Here is a 25,623-nt window from a genome sequence, read left to right on the forward strand (position 1 = left end):
ATAAAGTACTGGTATGATAAAGGTAGGAGTGCAAACAAAGGCTGATTTTTGTTGGATGTCCTGCAAGCATCTGGTTTTGTTTGTCAGTGGCCTTCTCGCTAACTTCCACTCCCTATGAAAGAATTAATGAATGTAGAGGCAAAGTTACTCTGTTCTTATATCAGTGTGCCCATAGCACAACTTTCTGCTTAAATTTCAATGCATGTTTAATGAAAACTCTTTGTTTCCTCATTCCCTGCTGTCTGGAGGGGAGAGGGGAAAAAAAAAAAAAAAAAAAAAAAAAAAAAAAAAAAACAGCAAACCCTCAGTCAGGCAGAAGCAACTGTTCCAAATCTGTCTGTTTGTTTATACGTACAACTGCTATTTCATGTGGTAGACAAATGAGCAACCTAACATAAACCAAACACCAAAATTTAGTGTTCTGGGTCATTGTGGTGGTGAAAAGTCATGTTGTAAATACAGCTGAGCTCTTAGTACAAGAGAAAACAGAGGTGGTTTTACTTTGTCACTCCTTTTTAAAAAAAAAAAAAAAATTACCTGCAAGCACAGATTGCATATTTTCTGCCCATTCTGTCTTCTGTATGACAGTGTTTTGCTACTGTTCAGCTAGCTTGGAAGAGATTTCTTCCAGAACACAAGTTTGCAGAAGTCTCCTTTCCTGGCTGATGATGCGTACCATCTATTATTTTTGTATGCTCTGATAGCTCACTTCTCATTTGACTGTTAGTTCTGAAAAATGCTTGAAAAATTAGAATGGATAAGTGCATTTGTCAGACAGTCTCTGCTGTGAGATCACTAACTCCAAGTGGTTGTGAGGCTGGAGCCTGATTTATGAGTAACAGAAGACGGACCGCAGACCAGACCTGCTGCTTGGCTGTGGTGGGAAGCTGGCTCAAGAATGGGTGGTGCAGGACAAGCAAGGCGAAGTGCTGCAACGGTGTGGTATGAAATATCCCAACAAAACGGATGTTGAAGGGGCAGAAGAAACTCACTTGCAGCAGTGAAGCTGGGGAAAAAAGGAGGGGAATGGATTTACTGTTCAAGAGTGCTTGATTTTGCTTCGAGTCCTGAGCAGAAGTGCTTTAGTTAGAGAAGGTGTTTTTCCACTTTGAAACATGACATCTTCAGGAGCCGATGTTCAAGGCAGATGAACACAAGGTAATTTAAGGTGGCATTTGAAAAAGGAGCAATTTTTTTTAGATTAACTGGTATTTTTTGGATATTATTTAAAAAAAAAAAACAAAAGACACTCAACCAACACTCCAAATCTACTCAGTGTAGGTTAGCATAATTCATTTAATTTAAAATGTAATTTTATTACAGTTTGTAGCAGAGAATGCCATGAAATAGCCTTTCTTTACCTGCCCTGGTTGTTCAGGGCAAACTCGCAGTGGCTTCACGACTCGACAGCATGTAGATCATCTGGTTTTTTTTCTCATGGTTGCTTGAGCTCGCTAGTGATATTTAATATCCTTGTTAGGGCTTGGTTGAACTTTGAGCACAGTTCTCGGTATTTGATAACAGGTCGCTGGTTATCACAAGACAGTAGTCAAGAAGCAGTTGTAGTGATTCATGTTTTGGTATAATTAAAGTTACTGCAATGCAAATGATCATTTTAAGAAGTGCCTAGAAGTTGCTTTCATTAGTTCCATTTATATGAAAAGAAGAGATGGTTCATCACTGGAATAGTGCTACAATCACATAGTCCAGCAAGGCTGTAGTAGTGTGGTATTTGCAAATAATGAACTTGCAAAATAGCCTTTAAGAGGGCATTTTCAAGAGTCATAGGTTCATTCTGTAACTCCAGTATTAGTTAGCCTATATTGATTAGCACTGAGGTTTCTCCATAGTGTAACCAAGTAACTATCAGGTGTGGCAGTAAAATAATAGCGTTACAAACCCGTGGCAGGTTCCTTGATTAAATTTCTCTGGCAGCCAGTGAAATTATTTTGAGTGTGAACATATTTGTGGAATTATTTGTCTGCTCCTGTGACAGTGTGCTGGGATATACGCCAAAAAAAATTTTTTTTTTTTGTAGCTTCATAAACCAGAATATGTAAACCATTTTTGGCTCGTGCTACAATGAAAATGCGAAGTCAAAGAGAGTCTGATGTACCTGAACTTGAATCACATAGTACTTGTAGACTTGGACAGGAACGAGGCATAGGGGGAAGAAGACATTGCATAATTTAAATAATCAGTGTCTAATGTGCTCAGTAAAACTGAAGAATTTTAGACCTATGCTTGTGTGAAATCAAGGAAACTGGAGTGAGAAACTGGCACAGGGACTCTTGCTGTGTGCCAGGGTTTCCTGTGAATCTTGAAAAAATTCTGATTTTTCTCATTTGACAGTTGATGTTATGGTTAACGCCAAAAATCCTTAATCTAATGCCTTGCTCTCAATTTAGTGTTGGCATTTAGGCTGAAAATCTGCTGTGATTTCTGTGGTATTTTGGCTGACATGCTGGAGTGGTACTTGCTGAAGCACAATGTGAAATTCAGTGTTTTGTTCTGATACTGTAAATCACTTGCAATAATCCAAACTTCTCTTGTTGAGGTTTTTTTTTTTTAACATGAAGGTCCTACAACATAAATTTTTGTTCAAGATACGCGGTCTCTGTGTGGGGTTTTTACTTTATTGGGGATTTTTTGGTTTTCCTTTCTACTGCCAAAATTAGATTTTTAGATTCATACTGGATTAAATAACCACTTATTTCTGAAAATGTAGATCCATATCTTATGGAAGAGTATAGTAATGCTATAGAAAAACCTATTTGTGTTTCTTAACAAGCGATCTAAATTCCCCTGGATTATAAATTTAGAGGTAATGCATTTTGAAAAGGAAGCAAATAGTACGTTATGACAAATGGGTTTGTATAAGCAGGAAGAAACAGACTTGAAGAATAGCCTGTGAAGGTCATGTAACTGAGGACACATATGTTCTAGTAAAAGTACTCTAGAAGTCACTACTGCCTCCAGATGTGGCGTGGTTTGTGTCGCTCTTGATGCATGCTGGATTTTCTGTGTGTCTTGAAAATGAATCGTTTCGTTGTGGTGTTTCCCTTGAGAAGGGAGTGCACAGTTTCAAACTGTCTTCTTGCAAGAAGGAACGAGCCAGTTACCTGGTTTTCCTGGCCTTTTGCCTTTATATGCTGTGTTTTAAGGAAAATTTGACCAGCAGTAGCTGCCTTAGTTTAGTAGCAGTTAGACAGCAGGTCTTGACAGCATTATGAAATGGGGTTTCTGTAGTCAAAATGCTCTGCCTGGGTAGCTGCAGTGACTGGTTTTGAGAACTGATTTGTTGTTGCCATATCCGTGCTGTTCTATCTGCTTTCCAGTTTAAGTAAGGGATATTGGAACAACAAATACCGTAAAACTTCAAAACTGAAAATATAAGCTGTGTTTAACTTCACTGATTCAGTAAGCCTGAAAAAAGAACTGGCCTCATTAATGAATATGTATTTAGCACCTTTGAGGATTGGCACAGATGCTGTAACTTTGGCCGAGAGCACTGCAGGGCTTCAGCTGTGTGACACATCTGTGGTCCCCGCAGCGGTGTTCCACTGCCGCTTTCAACAGAGTAAAAATAGCAACGGTAAGCTTTCCTTCTCTGTCACTCAGAACTGGAGCCTGGGGAGGGGCAGGGGCGAAATCAGTATCTTACGCTCATAATTAAAGATGTTTTATGATAATACACAGTTTGTACATAGTGCTGCCAGCCAGAAAGCTTTAAGTGCTTTACAAAGGCAGTTGATGCAATCATCTGTGTTACATGAGGAAGCTGATGAGGGACGTGGCCCAAGCCACAGCCGTACGGCTCAGCAGAGTGAACTGGAAGTGGTTGTGTCCCATCCTCCTTCGTTGAACTCCCTGTGAGCGATATTCCCGCTCTCCGTCGTCCCGCTGAGCTATTGTGTGACTGAGGTCTCTCTGTGCAGGAGTTAAGCAGAAAAGTCTGGGATATGGATTCAGAACAGCCAGCTTCTGTGCATGTAGTTCATGCCAGCATAAGGAGACCAGAATTACTGGTAAACCTAATTTGTATAAATTGACTCAGTAGCACGGGGTGTGGGGGGAATAAAAATCCCTGTGTTACTATTAACTGTGGAGTGTGTTGGTGCCTTGGCTAGACCTGGCCTGGATGGGCGAGGTGCAGGTAGCTGTTGGTTGGGGTTTTTTTTTTTTTGCACACCTAAGAAATGTAATCCCTAATCCAGATAATCTGCTCGTGGGTTATTGAGAGCAGACTGGGCTGGAGAACTTTGCCACCTGATAAGTGTCTGTGGGTAGGAGGGAGTAGAAATGCTTGCATGGTTTTAAATGGCAGTAGCTTTGTGCTCCTCAGTAATTGACAAGAAAGCATGCCTCCCTTTTTTGTTTTATTTTTCTTCTCCCTTGTCAAATCAGTGTTTTACAGGTGCCCACGATAACTGTTTGAATTGCTTCCTACTTTGCTTTTGCTGAAGGCTGGTTTCCATGTTGCAGTGTGGCCTTGCTTGCTTTGAGCTCTCTGATGGGCTCCACGGGAGAGGTGCAGGAGCAGACCGAGAAATTAACTTCGGTCTCCTGCTCCGTCAGTGGAGCTCTGTTTCCACAGAGACCAGAGCTTGTGTGTTTCTAGGAGGATATTTTTAGGAGATGCTGTTTAGCTGGTGGAAGAACTTTCTTCCTTAATAGGAGAGGAGATTGTAACAGGATTCCTCTTTTCTCAGAATGTCCTTTGCCTTTTTCCATCATATTTGTTCCTTTTTCCTATATCGCTTTAGCTTCCCTTTCATTGCCGCCTTCTTATCCATGTCTGCTCCTCCTCTCTTCTCTTTCCCTTTCTGTATCACTCTTCAAGTTGCACAAGAATCTAGAACCACAAGGGAGTTTGCAGAGTGAGGAAGGGGCCCAGCCTTTGCTTAAAGGATACTGTATTTTAAAGATAAAATCCCCAGGTCGTATCGTACCCCATCTGACCAGTGCCTGCTGAGTCCCCAGTTCCTGAAGACACGGAGAGAGTATCATGGAGCCAAGCCCTGGCCTTCAGCTTCAAGAACCTCACGTGTGTCAATTATTCATGGCCCTTGCTTATGAGTTGTCATATGTCCTTTGGCCTCGCAATAAATAAATTTTACATGTAGCTGTTTCCGCTGATGTTTGCGGTAAGCTTGATATGTCTCACCTTCTGATTGATGGCCTAATGGTAAAGGGCTTACAAAGATATATCTGTTACAGTAGCTCTTCCGTCTGGAAAGTTGGACTCTCCCTAACTAAAATGGTCCAAGAGATTCTTTTAGTTGTCTGTCAGTAGGAATACGAAGTAGAAAAGGCATTTGACCTAATGACAGGCTACAAGTGCACTAACTCAGTGTCCTAATACTTTTTTAAGATTTTTTTTTTTTTCCCCCAAAATTGTCACTTTGTCTTTCTGCGGAGTTAGACACTGGATAGTTGTAGCATTTATTTAGTGGTGGAAGGCTACTTTTAATTTAGAGATCTCGGTTGTGTATTTGTTAATGATGCTGTAGAATGTACCTGACTTTAACTGGCATACTATGAAATGGAGATATTTTTTTTTCCTAGAGTATCTATTGCAACAGCAGCAAGGTGTTCCACTTGCAATATGAGCTGTTTCCAGAAACAAAATAGCATCAAAAGGCGTGAATCCAAAGCAGATAAACGTTGAAGAAAATATCCTAAGGCAATTATACATGTTGAAGGAATTCTCTTGCTACCCTATGGTGTCCTGTTATCCTGTGATTCTGATTCAGACATCTATTTCCGTATTCTGATTAGATTGTAAACCTTTTAGAAAGGAGACTTTACATTTATCATGATACTGGAGTTCAGGGTAGTATTGCAAAACCTACCAGCATTAATATAACTCCATCCCTACTCAAGTGCTGCATAGGAGATCTTGCTCCAGCCCCGTTTTCTTGCATAGCCCAATGTTGATGGATTTCTGCTTGTCTTTAATACGATGCTACTATGATGGTAGATCAACAGTTTGGTTGCATGTGTTGCCTTCAAAGGTACATGCCTCCAGCTCACCCCACTCAACAGCTGGAATGAAGTCCATGAGGACAAAGCTTTGCTCCAAGGTCCTGTTACCGTATATACCAAAATCAACTAGGCTCTACTGTGTGCTGGACTATTTCTAACAGTAAGGGATAAAAAATTCTCCTAAAAGAGCTTCACAACATCTCTTTAAAAACATCAGGCCATGGCTGTGGTGATAGACCACCAACGTGAGCTGCTGCTTGGTTACCAAGAGGGTAAAATTTTCCTCCAGGGAGATATTTTTATACAGTTGCTTATTCATACTACAGCAGATGCCAAAAGCACCCTTATGCTCAGCAGTATAGAAATATTAAGAAAATTCTAGTTTCACAGAGGCTACAATCCAGTGTCGTTTTACTTCATCATAAAACCCAGCAATCTTGACAGCCTGTAGTTGTATGATTAGTACTGGGTTATTCTTCTGTTGTAACTTTAATTATTAATTTGATTATTCTTCCGTTGTAATTTTCGCTCTTTTGCCCATACCCAATCATTTAGCTGCGGGAAACTCAAGTAGTATCCAGGCCTGCCATACACCTCGCTGTCAGCTTGGCAAAGAAGTTAAAACCTTGTAGGTGCACGTTGGGTATAACCTACACCGTAGGGTTTGATTTTCATTATCGTAGCAGTGACAGCAGGACTGTAAATGGTGTAGACTGGCAAAAAAACCAGTTCTGCACAAATTTTCTACTACAAATGTGTTCTTTTCTGCACTTCATTATTCTTCATATAGCCTGCATTAGGAAGTATAATTATACATAGAAATTTCTGGGTAAATATTTTATAATTAACTGAGTAACAGCTTTGATTTTCAGCTTTCCTAACAAGTTGTGGTGACCAAATACTACTGTACTCGTCACCTCTTCCTAGCCACTGTCGCCGCTTCCTGTGCCCCTTCCAAATTCCTTTATATTTTGCGTACTTTAAATAAAAACTGAATTAGTATCACCCTCTTCCTGCAGCTGTGAAACAGCACATAAGCTATGACAGTTTTATAGAGCAGATGGGAATATTGTGGAGCCATCCAGGACTCCCTGTGAACCCTGAATTTTATGGAATGATGTATCTTTTTAGTTACAAAATAAGCTTGACATATTTTAAACTGGAAAAGAAAAATGGGGAATAATTTACACTGATCAGAAATTGAAAAAATGAACAGAACTATCCTCTCAAATTTTTATCGTCTTTGGTGTCTTTGCCTACACTAACAATTTTGTTCTAGTTTGGTCTTTTTGTTCTAGCTGTGTGGAAAGAAAGGTGGGCAGAGGAGTAACTGTCTTGTTTAATGGTGGAGAGGTTGTTAGCCTCTGGAATACCTAATTGAAATTCCTGAGAGTGACTCTGGGTAGGGGGGGAAGTCTAATTTATAATTTGCTGTGCTGTGGAGTGAAAGAGGTGTTCATGAAGATGGTGAAGATTAACGAACAAACTGACGTTCCTTCTTTCAGGATAGCTCCCTTCAACCTCTGAAATGGTTTATTTACTTCGCTGTATTGTTTTAAATTTTAGACTTGTAAAGTAATTTCTCCTAGGAACACATTTTAAAGAGCTACAGTGCGCAGGAGGAATGCTTTGGTTTTTATCCCTCCCCCCCCCCCCCCCCCCCCTTTTTGTTTTTTCCTTTGGGTTTGTTTTTTGCTTTTGTGATGTGAAGTGTGGTCTCTTTAAAGCGGTTTCTTTTCTCTACAGGTATGGTGTTAGTCCTGAGAACATTATTCTGTATGGTCAGAGTATTGGTACTGTCCCTACAGTCGACCTGGCGTCTCGGTACGAGTGTGCAGCAGTAATCCTTCATTCTCCCTTGATGTCTGGATTACGGGTAGCTTTTCCTGACACTAGGAAAACCTATTGCTTTGATGCTTTTCCAAGGTACGTATAAGCGCTGCAAAGAGGGTTGTTCTGTACTCAATATGCTCTTTAGTATTTAAAAGGGACTGGTTGTGTAACTTTCCAGGGGACTTTACTGAATTGTCACCTGCATTTTAAACTGTAGGTATGCGCACCTAAATCCAAGCAGAGAATCACCATGTAAGAAACAGGCTGATGTGAGTCTCAAACTGATGTGAGAGTCAGCTCAACGAACAAATAAAGTCTTCGTGTTTACAGCTAACTTTTTTCCCTCCTGGTTTTTGTGTTATGGGTTGTTAATATCAGAATTTTTATGCTGTCAAGTTTGGAGTAGTAGCTTAACGACTGATAATACACTATTAAGTCCTTCAGGCTAACAAACTAGTAATTGTACACTCTTAACATGTCAGTCAGCTTTGATTTAGAAGGTAATGTGGTACCATGAAATGGATGTGCTCTTTTCAAGCTGCTTGGTAAAATATTGCTATAGGCTTACCAGATCAGCAGAAGAAAAGGTATAACTAATTTCTGCTTTTAAAGGGAGAAAACAAGAGGGTCACAGGATAGAGTGTTAGACTGGTGTGGTTCACTTTTCAGCTTTTTTCTGTATTTCATGGATCATCTTGAGGGAATGCATTTAGTGTTTCTTTGCCTTTGGTCCCTGTAAGTAAAAAACACTTCTGCATCTTTAGTACGCTGTCCATATAAAAATCACTAAAGATACTGAGACTTGTTCCTCCCTGATGGAGATCATGTAAGATCCTAATGTCTGTGACCAAAATAAAGTAAGTTACTGTCCCTCTTTTGGAAGACTTTAAGCCTGTTTCAAGCAGCTCTGGAATATTTTACATGCAGAAAGCTGTATACAAGTGGTTTCAAGATAAAGCAGTTGCCTTTATAGCCTAGTGTTTCATTTGAAAAGCAATTGCAACAGACCTAAATTAGAGTATCCAAATATTTGGGAATGGTATCGGTCTTGGGAATAGCAGATGTTCTAGGAATATTTTAAAAGTTCTCATTTCACCCAGTTTAAATTATGGGAGAATATGAGAGGGGAAGCCAGTCTCTTTTACAGCAGTGTATATAGACTTGGGGGTGGGGGGTAAGGAGAGGCACAGATAAAAAGCTAAGTGGCCTGTGGAAGGGACAAGACAAAGCAGAGACTCTCTGAAGTCTTGTGCAAAGCTTGGCTTTGTTTCAGAAGGTCATGTTTGCAATAAATGTAGTAGGGCATATTCATAGCATTTATGTTTGCTTTATTTTAGTTACAACAGATTAAAATTAGAAGGTGGGGGAGGCCATAGGTATAAATCTGTATGCCAGACCAGCTAGAACAGTGACAAAGTGACTGAGTAATAGCAGCTCTCATGGTATCAGTGTCCAGTCCTCATGTTTAGAATTCTTCCAAAAAAGTTATTAATTAAATAAATAATTAAATTATTGAAGGTGCAGATGGAATTTGAAACACATTCCAACTCGTTCATCATCCTTAAACGTGAAATCCAACACTTAGAAATGCTTCTGCTAGAGGGGAAAAAACCAAAGCCTTAAAAATAGCTTTGATTACAAAAGTAACAGTGATTAGCTGATATCAGCCAAATGAAATAAGAGTTTAAAAAAGAAAAAATGGGAGGGGGGAGAACAGTGACAACAGATGTACTGTGGCGCTTGAGTATTTTGTTCTTGCCCTACTGAGCTGTTCATTGCTGTCAGCCTGACTTCGCTCGGACTGTAAGCAGTGAAAATAAACAGCAGTGTACTTCTCTGAATGTGTGCAGCTCAACTGTCTGTCTTCGCGGCGGGAAACAAATAGATCTGTGTGCACCTACAGTGAATTGCTATTATGTGCATTTTATGTTGGGGCTGCGTGAGAATTTGGTCTCTGTAGATTTCGCTAGCTGCAGGGCGGTATGGCTAAGAATACTAAGTAAATCTAATGTGCAGTTTAAATACTGCCTTATGAGTCGCTGAGTTGGCAATGGGACGCTTTCCAATTTTCTGCAAAATACAAATATTATCTGGCTTAATGGTCTGTGACTATATGTGAAAAAATAGTTTCATTATCTGAATGCTGAAGTGAAAGGAGTTTCCTGGTTTCCTACAATAAATGAGAACTTAGTATCTAGCCACTAAAATTACATATAAACATCTCTGTAGCTGACGTGTCTGTCACATCGTGGAACTCGGGGACAGACCTGTCATGGGCTTAAGACTTCAGTTTATATAGCTTGTTGATTATAAAGTATTTACGTTTGGCGATGTTATTGATTTGGGGATGAAAATTATGAGGAAAAGAAATCTGCATTATTCTGGTGTCTCTCTTATGTTCTTGGGATATCTTTCTGTATTCAGCATAGTTGCACACAACTCAAGTTCCAGACAGGAAAAATGAAATAGGCTGCATTTTAATTTTAAATAACACTTTTCCTCTTTAAATGACATGAAGCCTGTTTTTTTAGAGAAGTATTGAGACAGAAATGTGTTTACTCTCAGCTGTTTACTGGAATATCAATGATGGTTGTCTAGAATACTAAATGCTGAGATTTATATGTGTGAGGTTTAGTGCTTCAGCCTACATATTAATTTTTAATTAAGTTTATATTTTCATAAAGCTTCTTTAAACCTGTTTTTAAGCCAATGTATGTTGGCATCCATATTTTTTAATCATTTTAAGCAGCCTGGATCACTTCGTAAAATCTCTAGTCTTACCAAAATTGCATGCTTTCTTGTTCTTCAGGAGCAGGAAAATCCAAGCACCTTCTATCAGATAGCGTAAAGAAATAGACTTGTCCTTCTGTCAAATTGAATATTACTAACATTCATTTTTCCACCTGCTTTATCCCATACTCTGCGTAATGTCCTGAGCCAGTTCCTCCATTTGTTGATGTAAGCGGAGCTGGTAGGAAACTGAGAGTTCATTAACACGCTGTGCCTCTATACTCATTTGGGATTAGCGGTACCTACCAATGTGAAATGGCTGGCTGGAAATAAACGCTGGTGCCTGCAGGAAGGCAGTCAGAAAGCTGCTGCTGACCACTCTGAAGCTCCTGGGCTACCAGTATGCTTCGTAATTAGGGGGTTCTGGCCTGAACTCGGAGGTGTGAAGGTGTCTTTGTCGCTCTTCCCTTTCCTCTGAACCCCTTCTCCTGGGAGAGGTGGCCACTAGCCATACCTGTCTGCTAAATGTAGCCGAACAAAAGGAAAAAAAAAAAAAAATTTAAGGCCACTTTGCAGAAGTTGTTAGTTGCATGACTTAAAATCCTCTGTATTTCTTCTGGTTTGCAGTTAAATATCCTCGTGTAATGCTGTTCTTGCCATCTGAACACAGACAATCAGGACAAAGAACGAATTGTTTTTCTTGAGCTGAATCTGCCTTAATTTGTGGGGTTTAAAGACAGGCTCAAACCTCATGAGCTGAGGTGTTTTTTTTTTTTTTGCATGAGTCTTATGACTGGAATGTAATTAATTAGTTCCTAATCTGTTAAACTGGAAGTTGATAATGTGTAATGTGAAGAGTCCGCGCTGGCAGCGCATCCTGTGGAATCTTTTTTTGCCTCTCAATGTTTTTTGTGATTCGTATACTCTATGTTTTGGGGGGGGGGGGAGGAGGGGGGTTGGTTGTGACCATTTGAGCTTCTTGTCATTAGAACTGGTGGGATGATGGTGATGGCAGTGCAGGCTCCTGTTTCCACGTGCATTTGGGGAGTGAGCCTGGTTCCATGTCTCTTGGGCACAATTCCAACATTTTGCAGACGCTTAAAAACGTGCAGTGGTAACTGGGTCGTGTGTCGATAGTTAAGCTTGCTTTCTGTGATGGTGTGAAAGTTAAAGCCCCAAGCTGAGCTCTGTTTCTCTTTTTTTCCATCTCCCCAGCATTGACAAGATCTCTAAAGTAACCTCTCCTGTGTTGGTAATCCACGGTACCGAAGACGAGGTGATCGATTTCTCCCACGGCCTGGCCATGTACGAGCGATGTCCGCGGGCCGTGGAGCCCCTCTGGGTGGAAGGGGCTGGGCATAATGACATAGAGCTTTATGCACAGTACTTAGAGAGACTAAAACAGTTCATATCTCATGAACTTCCCAACTCCTGAAGAAGCCTACCTGATTTTACCTCAGTTACTGTGAACGGAAGAAATTACCTGGTTTTGCACATGCTTTAACTGGATAGCTGTAATAGCTTTATACTATGAAGAAATACCCTGTCTTTAGGGTGTTCTAATCAAACATCTGATGAAATTTGTCTTTTATATCTGGAAATTATTCTACTAATGCACACAAATATGGTCAACTACTGTAATTCCAACAATTTTTAGCTTCGTTGCCCTGAAGGAAGTGGGAATACTAGCTGCTTATGGGGACACTTTTTACCTAGTGCTGTATTAATCGAAGATCAGTTTTCTCTGTCTCGCTTCAGATCGTTTATAATTCTGTCCTACAAAGACTTTTTTTCCCAGTGTTCTCAGCGTGGAGAACACAACTGTTACGAGCTACAGCTTGTTCTGAACAATCAGTCATGGGTTCAATCTAAGGGAGCGCTTTCTCTGTGAAGTTTCTAGCTGTGGTATTGTAACTGGGAAGTTATTGTGATGAAGTTCCCCCTCCTCCCTTCTAGTGTTCTTTTGTTAACTTACTGATCTTCCTGAGTAAATTATTTAAATATACTTTTTCCTGAAGATAAACTACTATATGGGGCTAAACTCTGTAACGACCTCTCCATTACCTGTATAAACATAACTGGAATATTCTTAAAGGAACTAGGGACAAATTTGCTTTTGTTTAAAAATAAATGTGTAAATTTACTACTAGAAAACTCATTTTAATATTCAGATGGTCTGAATAATAGCCATAACAGACATTTCCTTCTGTAAAGCATTCCTGTAGACTTTTTAAAAGTACTGTACATATTTGAATTTACATTGTGCATAGATTCTTAATTGGTAGTTTTAATTTAAGTCTAGTTACAATAAACTGCAAAATTCTGGTTTGTATATGATTGAATACATTTTGTTAAAATATGTTTTTATCCCTATATTATTTTGCTATTAAAGTTTTATAAAGTTTCCAGGACAAAAAAAAAATTTACACATTTATGTTTTGATGAATTTATGTAACTAAATTTTCATTGAGCTGATCTTTTTAGTTTAGAAGTAATTTGATTCTTTGACACTGGAATCGCACAGATTATGCATCAGAAATGCAAGACACTTAAAAATTGTTACACTACTAGCATAGGTCTAATTTTTCCAAATTTAAAGGCCTTAAATGTACTGTAAGCCTCAGATTGTTGTATAAATTGATCGCGATTGATTGCAGTTTGTGTCCTGTTGCTAGAATGCAACACAGTGATTGTAATGGAATAAAGGATGCATGGATTAGAGCTTGCTGAATTTTTGAATCTTATTTGGTGCATAATTTTCATACACAAGGAAAGTGTAAAGTACGGATTACTGGATAGAGTAACTTGATTTTGATTATTTAATTCCTTCCTTTCAAGGAAAATTCTCCTGAAGTACAAAGCCACATTTCCATGAAGCTTGGTATGTAAATCAAATGTAAAAGAGATTCGTTTTAGATGGTGTTCAGCTGGTTTTAAGTAACAAAAAGTCATGATTCATTGCCTAGAAGAAATGCTGGAACATAGTTGTCATGAGTCCTTATAAGAGGCCTGTAGTTAATTGTCAAGTGAGTCTGTTGTCTTTGATTATTGACTTGGCCCTGTTACTGTAAAAGGAGGAAAACTGGTATTTTCACTTACAGCGGGGGGAAATGGGGACACCCGTCCTGCTCCACATCATCTGCAGCCTTAGAATTCGGGTCTGTGCATCTGTGTTGTCCAGTCGTGAGTTTTTAAATGCCCCAAGCCACAGGCTCCCAGCTCTTCTCTTGGTGGCTGTTCCAGCCAAAATTGGCAGGTTTTGCCTAATCATCAGCTCAAGTTTGCTGCTTCCCTCCTGTATGTTAAATAAATGTTCACATATGTGTGTCTCTCTGTTTTTTTTAATTATGTTTTATTTTGCACCTTCATAAATCTGCGGTGGATTTTCTTCCATTTCCGCATGTGTTCTTCCTGAGACTGTAGCCCTGTGGAACAAAGCTGATGTCTATGGTGTAGGTGTTCAAGGTAACCTTGGAAAGTGTCAGCCTGTCCAGGTAGTGACTTGGGGAATTTTTAGTTAATTAGGCAATGTTTTTTGATACCCACATTGATCTTTGTGTTGCTTTAAAAACTTCAGCCTTCAATGTTTCCTCCCCTTGTAGCTACCCTTTTACTTCAGCAAACTGGTACTTTTAACCTTTTCCCTATAAATTGATTTATTATTTTTTTTAATTACTGCTTTTCTAACTCCTGCAGTCATTTTGTGACTTGTCTTTGCATTTGCTTTGCTTATTGTTGGTATTCCTCTGTTAATGAGACCCCCCCAATCTGAATTCAACGTTGTCGTGTGTCCCACAGTCTCTGCACATGCAGCCCGAGGTCACAATGTTCTGGCTGAACATGAATTTCCACTTGTGCTCTCTTTTCTTTGCCCAAATTCCTGCCGAACTAATTCTCAGAGTTCGCCTCACTGTTCTTCTGGCTTTTGTGTTGTCTGTTTTGCTTTGTGAAGTTCATCTACATTTAACTAACACAAATGTTTTGCTGTTAATTAAAATGTTACTTGACCTATCAGCGATCTACTGGTATGGATCTTCTTCCCACCCTTTTGAGTCAATAATTTGTTTAGCTGTTTGCTCCCTTAAATAACTTTCCTTGTATCCCTGTTCCTGTGGAATAGTTCTTAAATGAATTCTGAAATTTTCATAATTTTCTGACACTTGCTTTATACAAAATAAAGCAAATAGTACTAGTGAGCTGCTTCATGTTGTAAACTTGTATCAAAGTATCATTATTTCAGGTATTTACAAACACTACTGGTCAACATTAGAATTATTATTTAAAAAAAAAAAAAAAAACAGTGGCCAACTCATGAAACTAATAAGACAATGGACTTCAGCTCTCCATTTGCTTAAAGAAAAAAGGTTATAACCGAATTTTTAAATCACGGGAAGGGGGATGATGTGAGGTTACGAAGGAGAAACTTTGGATTGGGCTAAAAAAATAGTCTGTTCCAGCAAACTGCTGACATTCTGTCATGTAAATGTGTAATGTGGGCCTTTGCGAGGACTTGTTATGCATATATTAGAGCTATCGAGGTGTCGCTGTAAAAAGGGCTGGCTGGGCCTGAATAAATTATGCAACGGGTCTTCCAAGGGTATAAATGATCATGAATATTTTTTCTCGATGTGGGTGCTCTCTTTGTTTTTCCTGGGTGACTTTGTTCATATAGTACAGCCATCTGGGAAGAGCGGCTTTTTTTCAGGAAGGTAAGATGTGGCACATCTGCTTTTCTGTCAGTAGTTGTTTAATGTTTGTGCTTTGAAAAGCCAGAGGGAAACATTTGTCACAGCTTTAAAGGTAGCATTTTTCAGGGAATTTGCTTTTTCAGTTTATGTAACTGTACAAATTTAACTCATATTCACATGGAGACCTGTTACCCCGAGTTGCCTCTGCTGCGTTTTTCTTCCTCGTTCTTCCTGTAACTTGTGGCAAGTCTGCTCTGGGTGCTGAGCCTTTAGCTTTCTAAATGCCCAAACCTGTGTTTCCACTTGGTATTGTGCACATCTTTTATAAACTCTGCATCGTATTTGCTTTTTCTGAATGATGCTGAACACAGAAGTTGAGAACCAATGCATGTTCTTCCTCTGGTGATTCCTTCAGCAGTAAACCTTGATTGTTCTCATTTGGAAAAGGTTTTCTTCCCTGGGTCTATTCTCGTGAATGTAAATTAATGATCTCGTTTAAGTCCATTTACCTTATTTCTCTGTATCCTTTGTGGAATTCACCAGCCATTTTAGCTCTGAAATGCCTTGAGTTGCAAACATCATCGTTTTGTACTCCCAGCACTGGTTAAGGGTCCGGTGGCTGTTTGATGGTGGTCGATCCGCTCTGGGGGATGAGGTCAAGCACAGAAACTACCTGCTTAGTATTTATTGCTTTCCAAGCCCAGCAGTAATTCTTGGATCGGATTGGGATGAATTTCGAAGAGGGAGGTTATATGTGCAATATTTGGGTCTCATAACTGTTACAACAGTAAAAAGGGTGAGCCGGTCCTTGGAGCAGGAGAGCGAGCACCACTCCTTTCACATGCTGCCTCTGGCAACATCTGGGTTTGTAGCTGGGTGCCTGCGGTACTTTGCAGGAAGTGTTAGAGTAACATGCCTAGAAAATAAAAAAAAATTTAAAAAAAAAAAAGAAAAACGTCAAAGAAAGAAGAAATCCCAAGATGACCCCTACACCTTCAGCATGTTAATTGTACAGTGTCTTCTGCTTCCTGTAAAGGTAAAAAACCTGCTTTATTCTGGATTGCCTTGTGCCCCAGTGGCGTGGTGGGCTACCTTGCTTTTATAAAGTAAAACTCTGGGTTCCTGTAGGTTTGCTGGGGCATGGGCAAGTCCTCTGTCCCCTGGGCTTGTAGCTTTACCCGGGGCCTGCTGCACACAAAGGTGCGCTCTCCCTTCTGCTCTGTGTGGCACCTGGACGAAGTTTTTTCCCATTCGGCGGAGACCGGAGCATCTCTGCTCGCCCTGCGCCCGCAAGTGCCGGCTGGCGGCAGCTCCCGACATAACCAGCCCTTGTCTCCGGCCAGGTGGGGGAGAAAAAAATCCCTCCTGCCGCAGCCCGGGCAGCCTCCCAGCCCCCGGGCTCGGCGCCGGGGGGGAGCTGGGCTTGCAGCGGGGCCCGGGCACGAAGGGAGCGCCGCCGGCCATGCCGCTCCGCCGGGCGCCGACGGGTAAGGAGCCGCCGCAAGCCGCGGTGTGCGGGCGGGGGGCAGCCGGGCGAGGCGGCGGCGGCGTTCTGCGGGGCCAACCCCTCTGTCTGTGTTGCAGGTGGCCCCCCCGGGCCGGGAACCCCGGGTCCCCCCAAGGGTCCCCCCGCCGCCGCCCGGATGCTGCTCCCGCTGCTGCTGCTGCTGCTGGTGGGCGCCCGGCCCGGGGCGCAGGCGACGAGCGTCAACAGTCAGTAGCGACACGGTGACGGTCCCCCGGCGGTGGGGTGGGCAGTGCTGGCGGGGAGGAGGAGGATGGAGAAGGAGGAGGAGGAGGAGGGGGCCGGGAGCGGTCCGCCCTCCCCAGCTGGCCCAGTGTGGGCTGACGCCGCTCCGGCCGGGCCGGGCCCGGGGCTGCCCCGGCTGGGGGTGTCCCGGGCCGGGAGGAGGAGGAGTGCGGCTGGAAGGGCTAACCATGACTTTTATCTGACAAAAAAAACAACGGAAGGGTAACAGGCCTCTCGTTTCCAGTTTGACTCGGAGGCGTAGATAAACGGCACGGTTTGACCGTGGCTCTGGAGGTGACTGCATGCAACGGGCCCTTAATTTATTTTTTCTTAGTTCCTCAGGCCGTTTTTGGTTTCAGGGCTGCCTTGAAGACACGGTATTGATCCAAAGTTTTGTTTATTCTAAACGATGTTTTACACGGCAGTTTGTTCTGGAAAGCTTGCAGACGTACTTAAAGATTTAACATTGCTTACATCTCGAGTCGCTCCGCTGCGGCCGTGCCATGAGGTGCACTTAAGGACGCTTTGGGTCTGCCCCAAAGCCCTTTCCCTTCGGCTCAGACGGGCGCCAGTCGGATGGCAGCGGTGTGTTGGTCCTCCTCCACACGGACCATCTGCCCCGCAACACATCTGCGCAGGAGGAGGGGGTCATAGGGACCCCCCCCGATATTACTGGGGTCCTCCTCCCTCTCTCTTTGTTCCTCCAGAGGATCTTGCACAAGCAGTTTGCTCCCCTTCGGGTCAACCCATCAGTAAGCGAGTGGAAGAGCTCATTGATCTCTCAGGGGTCTTATGAATAGGGTTCTTGCAATGGCTATTGATTGCTCTGAATGAAAGATACAGTAAAGATGCAAAATGCTGCTTTCGTTATGGCATATTCCTGAGTTATCCGCTGCCATCTAGTCCTAGCAGTCATATTTTGCAGTTTCTAAGCGCTACAGGGTTATGTTTCAGGGATGAATTACAGCCATAAATGTGCATTTTGATGTGTAAAATTCCAACATAATAGTAGAATACTTAACTAATATGATTACAATATGCAAGCAATCCCCTGGACCGTAAGTCACAGCTACTTCAAGCTGATAACCTTAATCTTGAATCAAATAAAAAAAAATAATACCTGAAGCTTCTCAAACATGCTGGACTGGGATCCACCTCTAAGAAACAGAACAACATTCTTAAAAATCTTGTTGTCTGCTAAGAAATGAAGGGGAAGGCTGCAGGCACATTCCAGGGCTCCCGGGGACGTGACCTCCAGCCTTTAGCAGTGTGCCGTTATGTTAAAACATTAACTATTTCAAACACTTTTGGCAAGATGCAATTAAGTTTTGGGTTCCTTGTCCCTTTTAGTTATTAGAGCTTTCTTGTGTGTTTGCAGCCCAACTCATCATGGAGTCCCAGCCTCCTTACGTTGCGTTTAATTGCTTTACTGATCAATTCTCAGGGCACAAATTGAACCTTCAGGCTCAGCCCAAATGAAGGGGAGCTGTGTAGGGGCACTGCCTTAGAAGCAAATTTAAGCTCCAGAGAGTCTGGATTCTCCCATAGCAGTACCTCCTTGTCCGCAGGATGAAGCTACTGTGGCCTTCGAGCAGGGGCAGCTTAACCCTGGTACAGCAGGCTAATTAATGGCTTTAATCAGCAGGCGGAGACCAGCGAGGTCGCCTAGAAAGCAAAACTGAGCCTTTCATTGAAACCCAACCTTTATCTGTTGGAAACCTGGGGGCTGTGCTGGGCCCTGGGGCTGGACCCAACGTGCAAATGGCCCAGTGGGAGCATAGGAGTTTCCTTTCTTAGTCATGCATGAAAAAGGCTTTTGTAGTCTTTAATAGGAATCATTATTTTTCTTATTTTTCAGAAAATGCATATGGAAAAGTGCATATTTTTTTGGTGATTGGCATTTTTTTTTTTAGGAGTCTGGGTACCCTGGAGTGTGTGTACGTATAACAAAGATAGTTTTCCAGAGCATTACAGAAAACATTAATTTGAACAAAATATTACAAATAATCGTTATTACATTGTAGTACCTAAAAATTGCAAATCCATTGATTTGGCCTGTCGAAACATTCAGTAAGTTTGTCAAAGTAATGTAGCAATCTGCATTCTATCCAGGGCTACAGCAGAACATTGATAAATGGAAAGAAAGATATAGTTGAGGGTTGGGTTTTTTTGAAGAAACAAACCCACTGGGATTCTTTGCTGTTTATGTTTAACAGCTTTTACTGTGTTTACGATTATTTCAGAACGTAGCCTGAATCCCAACAGTTCTCTGTGGGATCCGGATTATGAAGGACTGTTGCACAGTCAGAAAACCCTTCCCGGGACCGTGGGCTCGTACAAAGCCTCCAGCCTGCTCGGGAGCAGCTCCCTCCTGGGTCACCAGGGAAGGAGAAGTTTGCCAAGTCAGAATCTGGGCCAGAAACCCCAAGAAAAGCAGTTGTCCTGTGACATGCTCCTTAAACTTTCCAGATATATTTTGATGGACACTTTTGGACCTAGCTTGGCCTGGAATCTCTTTCGGTTTTACAACTGTGGTCGAGAAGTCAACCTGCCCAAAATTCACAACAGTCGTCTCAAGGTGGCCCAGCACAAGGTGAAGCCGTTCTTGCTCCACAGGGTGCTTCGGCTCCTCAGGAATATGGGAGTGTTGTCTGAAGCTCAGCAGTCCAAGGCCTTCTCTCTGCTCAAGAAGCAAATGCTTAAACCGAGGAAAACACCATTAAAGCCCAAAGTGGAACAAAGTGGTAGGTATATAAGGAGGAGATGTGGGGTTGGTGTCTCAAATGCATTCTGGTGCTGGCTGAGTTGAAGGCGTGGGGCCGGGCTCCGTGCTGCCAGGGCGAGGGGTGCCGGCAAGGGTGGACATCACAGGGTGCAGTGGGTACGCGGTGGTCCTGTGTGGTGGTCCCCATGGTCCAGGGCTCAGAGTGCTCAGCCCCCAGCGGGAGGTCTGCGATGAGGCGGGTGGGAAGCAGTCGATGTCTGCGGGAGAGGAGACGCTGGACGAAGGCTGGTCTGGCGTGCGGGGGGCAGTCACCGCAGATGGGCCATTGTAAGGAGACAGTCTGTGGGAGTCAATACAGGCAGTAAAAGCCATGTTGTGGTGAGGCAGTGCCCGGCTCGGTGTGGCCCCTGAGTGCAGCTCTAATGCCAGCGTTAGCTGTGTGTTCCTCACCGCTCCCCAGCACTTCCAGCTCCCACCAGAAGCTGGTGTGATCCATTCCCCTGCTCCGAACTGGGGCTTGCCTGTGGGAAACACAGCTATGCTATATTGAAAACGTAAAATTAATTTAAAAAAAAAAAAAAGGTTAAAAAAATAGTGGAGAATTACAGGATCTGTGGCTGGGAAGAGGAGCAAAAAAAAAAAAAATTAAAAAAATATCATATGCGTTAATTAGTATAACGTAGGAGCTAATGGCCTACGTCCGTCACTTCCAGGATGTGCAGGTTTGCCCAGACCTGGGGGGAGTGTGGCGGGCAGGGGACAGGCAGGACACAGGCAGGACACAGGCAGGGAAGACAGCAGGCAGAGCAGAGAACAGGCAGGGGACAGGCAGGTAAGACAGCAGGCAGGGCAGGGGACAGGCAGGGGACAAGCAAGGCAGGCAGCAGGCAGAGGAGGGGACAGGCAGGACGGGCAGGGGACAGGCAGGGGACGGGCAGGACGAGCAGGGCACAGGCAGGGCAGGCAGGGGGCAGGCAGCAGGCAGGGCACAGGCAGGGCGGGCAGCGGCTGTGCAGGGGCGCCCCCCCCCGTCCGTCCGCGGCGCCGCAGGGTCCGGGCGCGCCCCGCGGCCGCGGCCCGTTCCCCCCCCCCCCCGCGGTGTGGGGGCTCCGGGCGGTCGGAAGGTTTGGGACAGCCCGGTCCGAGGTGTCGCTGGCCCTGCTGCGGGAGCCCCGGGCCCCGCACGGCCGGAGCGAGCCCGCGGAGCCGCCCTGGGAAGGGGGTGCTGCTCGGGGGATGCCGACTCGGCTGCTCCTTCCTTTCCCCGAGGAGCCAGAAGGAAGCAGGAAACGGCGCAGGGAGGGAGCGTGCCCGGGAGAGTCACCCACGGAGGAGGAACCCTCCTTTCCGCTTGGTGTGCGAGATCTGGGTCTCTGGGAAGAGGGGTCTGGGGGTCCATGCACCCCCCGCCCGCTCCCTTACAGCCGCTTTGTGTTGCCCCGTGGCCTTAAAATGGAACCTCGCCAGCCATCGGTATTTGTTATTGACAAATGTCGTCGCGTTTGTCGGCAAAGTGTTACAGTCATTGCGACACGCCGAGACACGGTCGAGGTTGCCTCATACCTGGTAGCCCATTACGGAAAATGACCCAGTTTTGTTTGTTAGAAAGGTAAACTTCAGTTTATAACCAACAATAACACTCGAAGGAGGGTTTGGGTTGGTTATTTTTGCCAGGAAGGGTTGCACCAGCCGTATGTTTGAGGCGGTGAGCGTTAGTCATGGTTTCCCACTTGCAGGTGAGAGGATGTTTTGGGAATGCGCTTGTGCTGAGGATGCGTCCTGTAACCCAGTGCTGTGGTGTAAGCTTCAAACCGGTGCTGCCGCAAAGAAAAACCGTCTCAAAAAATGAAATTTGCAGAAGAGTGAAAGGAGAAGAGCTTAGCTCCCGAGCACCAAGTTCCAGATAACAATAGGCACTTCTGTGTGTTTCTTAAAATGAGATGGGAATCTTCAGAAAACCAGGATGATGTGTCCAGTCGTATTTACTCTGAAATTTTCTTCCTCAGGCCACTGAGAACTTAACACAGGGGAAAATGGCACTGAAATCATTTACCTGAAAGTAGTTATTTCAGAAAAAGAATCAGACCAGTGTATTTATGTGGATTTTGAGGGTTACAGAGGAAAAATGGCTTTGAAGGATTTAAACAGTGCTCACACCTTAAAAATAATTGGGTTCTTGTTCGGGAAAAGTCCCGTGTAAACAGACGCGAGTTTGGCTTTACTGATCATTTCATAAGGCCTGCACAAAGTTTATCCCGAACCAAAGCCTGTGCCACATTTATTTCCACTATTACTGTGTTAGATTAATCATTGTTGCCTTTTATTTAGATTGCAAGTCCATGAAATCTTTTGCACAGAGTAAATATTTTAAATAAAGAGGTACAAGATTTCTAGGGCCCCGACCAGTGTAAAATTAAGGTTCAAGGCCTCTTCTACCTCAAATTTTGCACTTCTAGAAGTGTTGAATTCAGAGAATTTAGTTAGTGTATTTTAAGACAAAATACTCCTATTTGTCTTGTCTTGCCTGAAACTTTTACTGGTAGATAAATCCGTCTCAAAAAAATTTGAGCCCAGCCTCCTGTACCTCTGATAACAGCTCAGCTTTCCCATGACCTGCATTCATGTGTGTCATATTCAGATAAGGAGGAGGCACAACGCTGACTAATGCCGGTTTTTTGGAAGGAAAATGACAAAAGCTATTTGAGACAGGAATAGAAGTGCCAGCACTAAATGATAGATGAACAGCCGGTAGCAAAGGTGGCAGCTCTAACGTTTCCCTGTATTTATGGGGTATTGAAGTGAGAGGTGTGTTATCTGGATTTGTTTCTCTAGGCTGGATGCTTATCTTCAGATTCAGCAGTACCCTGGGTCCCAGGACAGGCTGTAAGACAGGGGTTGGGTTTTGTTTAGCCCAAGCGAGTGCTGCTCCCGCTCCAGAGCTGTTGTCTGGAGCGTGGGGCACGGACGTGCCCCTTGCCCACCCCCCTGCTTCCAGTCTGTTCCCATATTTTGTCTGACAGCACTTGCTCCTGATTACCATAACTATAGCCTCTTTGTGCCCTCCGTCAGAAGAAATCCTGCACCAGAATAAATTTCAGAGGTGACAGATTGGAACGGTTTGACCAGATGATGGCACACAAATGTCTCTGAGATCGGCAGCACCTGTGGCTTTGCACCTCGTTGGCTTTGGCCTTGGGCAGGGGCAGCAGTTGGCACTGTTGCCTGCCCGCTTCTGGCTCGTCCTCTCTGGATGTCGGGCTCTGGAGTGGAGGTGAAGGATTATATGTAGACTCTGGGAGGGAGAAGGCAGTGGCCAGAGTGAGTAGTTACCTGTCTTTATGTGTCACCTGGAAGCTCAGTTATGCTATATTTTAGAGCCCATAAAAAAATGTGATAGTTTGGTTCATGGAAAACAAACCAGTGTGTGATGGTCCTTCTGCAGGCAGTGCCATGTCCACTGAGACTGGAGTCTGGACAGGAACCTGCAAACCCAGGCCATGGGGCTGAAAGCACATGGGTTTCTTTGAGGCCGTGTCATGTGAGAGCACCTTCTAAGGCTTTTCCTCTCTTTCACCCCAGGCTCTGACTATGGGTTGGTTCAGCGGGTGATGAGAGATGAAGTGGCAGGTACCTCTCTGCTCACCCAATGTCAGGGGAACTTTTGCAGTTGCTGGGTTACAGCGTTCTCCGTAGATCTGCCTGATGCAAGAAAGCACAGGGCAAAACACCGCTGCGGGAAGGTGCCGGAGCGTCCCTAGAAGGGCCAAGGCATGCCAAGCCCCAGTGACCACATCGAGGTCTGGGGGCTGGCGTGCCTCAGCCTTTTGCCTTTCTTGGGGAGGCGGCTGGCCCCCAGCTGCACACTGCATGGGGCTTTTAAGCCCGACGAGGGGCGGGGGGGGGGCTCTGCTGGTCTCCACGGAGCCCCCAGGGCCCTCCCCGGGCTGGGACTTCCATGACCCCAGGGGAGGGTGGCGAGGAGCCCACAGCCCCCGGGGCTGGGAGCCGGGGAAGACCTTTGCGTGCGGGCAGCGGGGCTCTCCCCGGCCCGGAGCATCTGGGCGCCGGTCGCAGATATACGTCCAGGCTGGAGGGATCGTCCCCGGCTGGGAGGAGCCAGCAGCTCGGCTGCTGTAAACAGTGCGGGCACCGCCAGCGGTTGGAAGATGGATATAAATAGGGAGGCGGAGGGGAGGCAGCCGGAGCGGAGGAGCGGGAGCTGCCTGCGCCTGCCTGCCCCTGTCTCTGCCGCCTGCAGCCGGGGGTGCCCGGGCAGCCCGCGTCGGGAGCTCCCGAGAGGCGACGTGCAAAGTTTGCGGCTCGTCGCTGCCGGGGTTAGGTAAGGGGATCTTTGCAGCCGAAGTTTCAAACCCGCCGGTACTTCTCCGTCGATCTGCCGCTGGGCTTTTCTCCTCGCCGGCTCGTCTCTCTGTTTGTACTGCTGCTTGTGGTTGCCTCGCCGTGGCCGGGGATGTGTGGAATCGGGGAAAAGGGGGCGGGAGGGGATTTGTGTTTTCGGACTCGCTCGGTTGAGTGAAGGGAAAAAAAAAAAAACAAACCCACCAAAACCCGTCAAAAGCAAAATGTGCCTTTGCGCCGTCTCCGTGCAAACCCGCGGGGAAGGAGCCGCCGCCGCACACGTGTTGCGGGCGGGGGCGGCCCCGCGGCTCCGCGGGTGCGGGCAGCAGGTACCGACGGCGACCGCGGGGAGCCCCGGGCAGCCGCGGCTCCTCCTGCCCTTCGCGCCGGACCCGGTCCCGGTCCCGGTCCCGGCGCCGCCGCGGGACGCGTCGGGGAGCAGCGAGCGGTGGCAGCGCATCAGGTCGGTACCGCGCCCCTCCGCGCCCTCCCGCGCCCCTCCGCGCCCCGCTGCTGCTGCCGCCATCCGTCTCTTGCAGGGCCCTGCCCGGAGGCCGCCCCGTACCTCGCCCCGTGGCGACCCGGCTCCGACACCCGCCGAGCCGCTGTGGTGGGCCGGGGGGTGGCCCTGCGCCTGGAGAGCTCCGCCGCCTTCCACTCCCTCGTCATCCGCGACGGAGGTAAGCGGGGCCGCCCCCCCCCACCACATCCCTTCCCGGGGCCGCCGGCTGCTCCCGGAGCCCGGACGCTGCGGGGGGCGGCCCGGCTGGATGGCACCTCCCGCTCCCGGCGGTGCTCGCCCCCAGTCCCGCTCCTCTCCCCTCGCTCGCCAGGGAGGCTGGTGTTCGCCGACCGCCCCCACGGGCCGCCCATCACCCTGCGGGCCCGCTACATCCTCATCCACGACGGCGGGGAGCTGCACATCGGCTCGGAGCGCTGCCCCTACGGCTCGCGGGCCACCATCTCGCTGTACGGGCGAGCCGCCGAGGGGGCGGCAGTGGAGGGCTTCGGGCAGAAGTTCGTGGGCGTGGGTGGCGGCGGCGTGCTGGAGCTTCACGGCCGGCGGCCCCGCTCCTGGACCCTCCTGGACAAGACCCTCCACCCCGGCGGGCTCCGCCACGGCCCTTACTCCTCCGAGAAGCGGTGGGGCAGCCGCGGGCTCAACCTCCGCATCCTGGACGCCGGTACGGGGCGGGTGGTGGCGGCGGGGCGCTTCGACACCCACCTGCAGCCCGGCGAGTGCCGGCGGCTGCTAGCCTTCCTGGCCCTCCAGCCCGCCGGCAGGCTGGTGGCGGCCGCCGTGGGGGACTCTGCCGCCCGCAGCCTCACGCTGGAGACGCGGCTGCTGCTGCGGGACCGCCTGGGCAGCAGGTTCATCGCCCGCCTGGGCTACAGGTGAGGCGGGAGGCGGTGCGGGGCGGGGGCTGGGGGGGGCCGGGGGCGGTCCCGCCGCGCCACCATGGACAGCTCCGCCGCGCCGCCGCGCCCGCCCGGGGCTCGCCCCGACGGAGCGGAGAGAGCGGGGGCTCGGCCGGGCCCGGGGGGCAACC

At 46.0% G+C, this 25,623-nt stretch overlaps 3 protein-coding genes across 5 annotated transcripts in view; all 3 read left to right on the forward strand.

Annotated features, from left to right (window-relative positions):
- Nucleotides 1-13,272, forward strand: part of ABHD17C (abhydrolase domain containing 17C, depalmitoylase) — a 33,525-nt gene extending 20,253 nt beyond the window's left edge. The window contains exons 3-4 of the mRNA XM_074600675.1: nucleotides 7,735-7,914; nucleotides 11,767-13,272. Of these exons, the coding sequence (XP_074456776.1) occupies nucleotides 7,735-7,914; nucleotides 11,767-11,986 (400 nt within the window). The 3' untranslated portion in view covers nucleotides 11,987-13,272. The remainder of the gene's footprint in view (nucleotides 1-7,734; nucleotides 7,915-11,766) is intronic.
- A 2,517-nt stretch (nucleotides 13,273-15,789) lies between these two features.
- The window catches only part of LOC141748211 (cell surface hyaluronidase CEMIP2-like), a 59,123-nt gene continuing 49,289 nt past the window's right edge, over nucleotides 15,790-25,623 (forward strand). For both annotated transcript variants that reach the window (XM_074599869.1, XM_074599868.1), the window contains exons 1-5: nucleotides 15,790-16,726; nucleotides 16,824-16,952; nucleotides 19,233-19,733; nucleotides 24,613-24,753; nucleotides 24,907-25,468. In XM_074599869.1, coding sequence (XP_074455970.1) covers nucleotides 16,702-16,726; nucleotides 16,824-16,952; nucleotides 19,233-19,733; nucleotides 24,613-24,753; nucleotides 24,907-25,468 — 1,358 coding nt within the window. In that variant the 5' untranslated portion in view covers nucleotides 15,790-16,701. The remainder of the gene's footprint in view (nucleotides 16,727-16,823; nucleotides 16,953-19,232; nucleotides 19,734-24,612; nucleotides 24,754-24,906; nucleotides 25,469-25,623) is intronic.
- The window catches only part of CEMIP (cell migration inducing hyaluronidase 1), a 115,472-nt gene continuing 112,719 nt past the window's right edge, over nucleotides 22,871-25,623 (forward strand). For both annotated transcript variants that reach the window (XM_074599870.1, XM_074599872.1), the window contains exon 1: nucleotides 22,871-24,053. The gene's annotated coding sequence lies outside the window, so the exon portion shown is untranslated. The remainder of the gene's footprint in view (nucleotides 24,054-25,623) is intronic.

The sequence above is a fragment of the Larus michahellis genome, chromosome 9, assembly GCF_964199755.1.
Source record: "Larus michahellis chromosome 9, bLarMic1.1, whole genome shotgun sequence".
Lineage (NCBI taxonomy): Eukaryota > Metazoa > Chordata > Aves > Charadriiformes > Laridae > Larus > Larus michahellis.